Consider the following 4,619-nt stretch of genomic DNA (forward strand, 5'->3'; position numbering starts at 1 on the left):
GTGTTTGGATGTAGGGGGTGGGAGTATTTCTCCTGTTTCATGAACGATATCCAGCTGAGGGAATCATCCACAATTGCAAAAAGTATGCAAGATGACATACACTGACTGCTGCACTTTTGACATTCCGCAGTACAGAGTGTGACGGCTAACTGGTAAACACCAGCGTTGCCAAGACTCGGCATTAAATTAAAGGCCTCTGCGGGATTTTACTCTGGTGCACTAAAATCAGCCATTGCAGTTATGCTTGATGCAAAAATACATGGATATATTTCAAGTGTTTGTCTCAATTTGGACACTAGTTTATGGCTGTAGATACAAAACTGCAATTCATCATGAAAAAGCAGAACATTTGCTGGTAAAAGTCCAACAGGCACATGCAATTGCAGACATGAACACGCAAGGACACACATGTGCACACATTAGCGCACACACACACACACACACACACACACACACACACACACACACAGAGTGAAAAAGGAAGCATGGCGGAAAAAGAAATACAATGATAAGGACAGGAAAATAATTTACAGCTTGATATGGAATGTACGCAAAGGGGGTGACAGAGAAACAGAGACAAGGAGAACGAGAGAGAAGGAGAGAGAGAGAGAGAGAGTGACAGACAGTGATAGAGGATGGGGAATGGAGGAGAGAGAGAGTGACAGAGGGAAATAGAAAGAGAAAACAACGATGCTAGAGAAAGGGAGAATCTGTAACAGTGAAAGAGGGGGAGGCTTTAGTAGCCGAGTGGGTGAAGGAGAAAGAGAGAAAATGACAGAGACTGACTGTGAAAGAGTGAAATATCGACAGCAGGAGAGAGAGAGAGAGAGAGAGAGAGAGAGAGAGAGAGATAGCAGCGAGAGAGAGAGAGAAATAGCAACTGTGTGGATATGGAGAAGCAAGAGAGACATAGTGATAGAGAGACAGAAGAAGAGAAACAGAGGGAAAGAGACCATCATGAATGGGAGAGGGAAAGAGATGACATGGACACACACACACACACACACACACACACACACACACACACACACACAAAAACAGACTGACTGAAAAACAAGATTGAATTGGGGTAAATGAGAGAGATACTACAAATGAGACACTACAAAATCAGTAAAATACTACAAATCATGAATGAAAGACAGAGAGATAGAGGTAGACAGAGGGAGTGACATTACGGATGTAAGGAATGGGATGAGGAGAGAGACAGAGAGAGAGAGAGAGAGAGAGAGAGAGAGAGAGAGGGATGACCGAGAGGGGAGAGATGGAGAGGGATTTCTCCCTTTGGCATAAAACAAAGCCCTTTGCCGGCTCCTACCTCCCTCTGCGCTCCAGGAGAGCCTGTGTGGTGCCCCATTCCCGGACGCCGCGGATTCTTTGTCTGCCTGTCGCCACGCCTCTCCCTCCTCCCCATCCAGCCTATGTCCCGCCACACACACACACACAGAGTGAAAAGGAAGCATGGCGGAAAAAGAAATACAATGATAAGGACAGGAAAATAATTTACAGCTTGATATGGAATGTACGCAAAGGGGTGACAGAGAAACAGAGACAAGGAGAACGAGAGAGAAGGAGAGAGAGAGAGAGAGAGTGACAGACAGTGATAGAGGATGGGGAATGGAGGAGAGAGAGAGTGACAGAGGGAAATAGAAAGAGAAAACAACGATGCTAGAGAAAGGGAGAATCTGTAACAGTGAAAGAGGGGGAGGCTTTAGTAGCCGAGTGGGTGAAGGAGAAAGAGAGAAAATGACAGAGACTGACTGTGAAAGAGTGAAATATCGACAGCAGGAGAGAGAGAGAGAGAGAGAGAGAGAGAGAGAGAGAGAGAGAGATAGCAGAGAGAGAGAGAAATAGCAACTGTGTGGATATGGAGAAGCAAGAGAGACATAGTGATAGAGAGACAGAAGAAGAGAAACAGAGGGAAAGAGACCATCATGAATGGGAGAGGGAAAGAGATGACATGGACACACACACACACACACACACACACACACACACACACACACACACACAAAACAGACTGACTGAAAAACAAGATTGAATTGGGGTAAATGAGAGAGATACTACAAATGAGACACTACAAAATCAGTAAAATACTACAAATCATGAATGAAAGACAGAGAGATAGAGGTAGACAGAGGGAGTGACATTACGGATGTAAGGAATGGGGATGAGACAGAGAGAGAGACAGAGAGAGAGAGAGAGAGAGATAGAGAGAGAGAGGATGACCGAGAGAGGGAGAGAGATGGAGAGGGATTTCCTCTTTGGCATAAAACAAAGCCCTTGCCGGCTCCTACCTCCTCTGCGCTCCAGGAGAGCCTGTGTGGTGCCCCATTCCCTCGGGACGCCGCGGATTCTTTGTCTGCCTGTCGCCACGTCTCTCCCTCCCTGCATCCAGCCTATGTCCCGCCACACACACACACACACTCTCGTTCTGGTTCTATCTCTCCCCCTCGCTCACACAGTCCTTCACACACACACGCACGCCTGCTGCTCTAACGCTCTGCCCCACACGCAAGCAAGCAGCCTCCCTGCCTCTCCCCGTGATTATGCGTATCCTAGCAACAGCCAACCGGAGGCCATCGGCATTCCCCAGCACTGTCGACGTCTGATTGGCCAGTGAGGGCTCTACTAATAAAGGCGCTGGTAATGATGTTTAGTCTTATGAAAAAAGCCCTCCCCCCACAGTAGTATGCACTGCACCTACAGAAGACTCATGTCATGTCTACTGCACAGACAGATGATACCTGACACAGTGGCCATCTGCTTAAATTAAGTTAGCAAGTGGACCATGGTGTTTCTGTGCAAGAGTCTGCTGCACACTATACTTACAATATATTCACTGCAGCCTACTATATTTACTGCAATATCTGAAAGAGATATTGTGACTATGGTTTTACTGTGTTTAATCTAGAGAAGCTATTGGGTGTAACGCTGCTACAAAAGCTGATATAATATTCTGTCTTGAGGGGACTATATTACAATTTCTTAATGAGATTTTCTTTTTCAATAATAATAAAACTGATATAGTCTCCAGGCGATGAGGCTGGAGACTATATAATTATAAAATATTATAATAAAAATAATGAGCTATAAACAGTGCACCACATCGCTTCATATTACTGGCTGGTAAATGAAGTGCATGCGAAATAATTTTTTTCCCATTAGGTTGTAGAAATTGGCACCATTGCGACGGCCAGCGTGCCACTGAGAAGCCATTCCGTCTTGTGGTTTCGAGAGGACGTTATATCAGCAACTAAACGAACCTCTTCTGCAGACCACATAAGTATCAAACACTAACCTCTACTCCTGTCCTCCATGCATTAAATATATATCCCTCCTCGTCTTTGGGAGTAATATGCTATTGATTGAGGTGCGACTGCGAATGGTCCTCATTGATTGCAGTCTGCCTATTAGCATATAGATTAGCTAGTGGTGTGTATGGGGGCAGAAAGAGAAATTCAGAAGAGGAGAGAATGGAGAGAGAGAGAGAGAGTGGAAGAGGATGATGAGACAGAGAGAGAGAGAGAGAGAGAGAAGTCAATGAAGGACAGGAGGAGGGATGAGAAGGGGAAGAGGGGGGAGCCTCTGCATGCCTTCAATAATGATGTATTGTGCATCTTTAACCCCCTTTTTCTCAGATCCACTCCCAATTACTATTTTCATCAATTTTTTATTGATATATCTTTAAAGGGAAAATAAAATCTAACCAAGGCACACACATGTCACATGTCCAGTATCCCAAATGTCCACCATTACCTTGACCCTGGCTGTTCCAACAAGCACAGTCTCCAAATGGGCCTTGTCGCTCTTGTCTAGGGTTGCAAAGGGGCGGAAACTTTCCGGAAACTTACCATGGGAAGTTAGGCTGTGGAATTTTGGAAATATTCCAAATTGTAAACTTTAATGGAATTAAAGGAAATTATGGGAATTAATGTGAATTTACGGGAATTAACTGGGAATTTTGGGTAATTCATACAAACTGTTTCATATACAAACATTAACATTTTGTTTCGTAATAAGCAATATGATTTGTATGTTCCTATTTTTGCTTAGCTTAGCATACAAAGCTAGCGAGCATGCTTGCGGGAATCCCATTCTCTGCCTATTGTTCACTAGCGTGCTAAACTAGCAACACTGAACTGCCCAAGATACACCATACTACTCAACAACAAAATCCTATTGGTTGGAACATTTTTTTCCCATGCACATGAACTCTTGTCTAATGTGTTCTTTGTCTAAATAACAATTGGCAATAGCCTCAAGATTTCCCACCTGGTTGCTGTTAATGGGTCCATTTGAAAGTTATCTTTTCTCTGAACAATCATTGCAACACCTCTCCCTGCACACTCTTCTGCATGATAGGAGAAATTCAGAAGAAAGAAATGCTTTTTACATGACACCAAACCAAATTCTAATGGAAGGATGTCACTAAAATGGCTAGTAGATGACCTTGTATAAGTCTCCCAAGCATTTGGTAGAAAGAAAATGGGAGAAACAATCAGAGAGAAAAATAGAGAGGCAGAAAGAGAGAAAGAAAGAAAGGAAGAAAGAAAGAAAGGCATTTTTTGGGAAAGAAAGAGAAAGAGATGCTTTCAAAGAGAAAAAAAATGTTAATTTGT

At 43.7% G+C, this 4,619-nt stretch overlaps 1 protein-coding gene across 1 annotated transcript in view; it reads right to left on the minus strand.

Moving 5' to 3' along the window:
* Window positions 1-2,507, minus strand: part of LOC125301762 (polyhomeotic-like protein 2) — a 29,645-nt gene extending 27,138 nt beyond the window's left edge. The window contains exon 1 of the mRNA XM_048254490.1: window positions 2,295-2,507. Within this exon, the coding sequence (XP_048110447.1) occupies window positions 2,295-2,332 (38 nt within the window). The 5' untranslated portion in view covers window positions 2,333-2,507. The remainder of the gene's footprint in view (window positions 1-2,294) is intronic.
* Window positions 2,508-4,619: the final 2,112 nt, after the last annotated feature.

The sequence above is a fragment of the Alosa alosa genome, chromosome 10, assembly GCF_017589495.1.
Source record: "Alosa alosa isolate M-15738 ecotype Scorff River chromosome 10, AALO_Geno_1.1, whole genome shotgun sequence".
NCBI lineage: Eukaryota > Metazoa > Chordata > Actinopteri > Clupeiformes > Clupeidae > Alosa > Alosa alosa.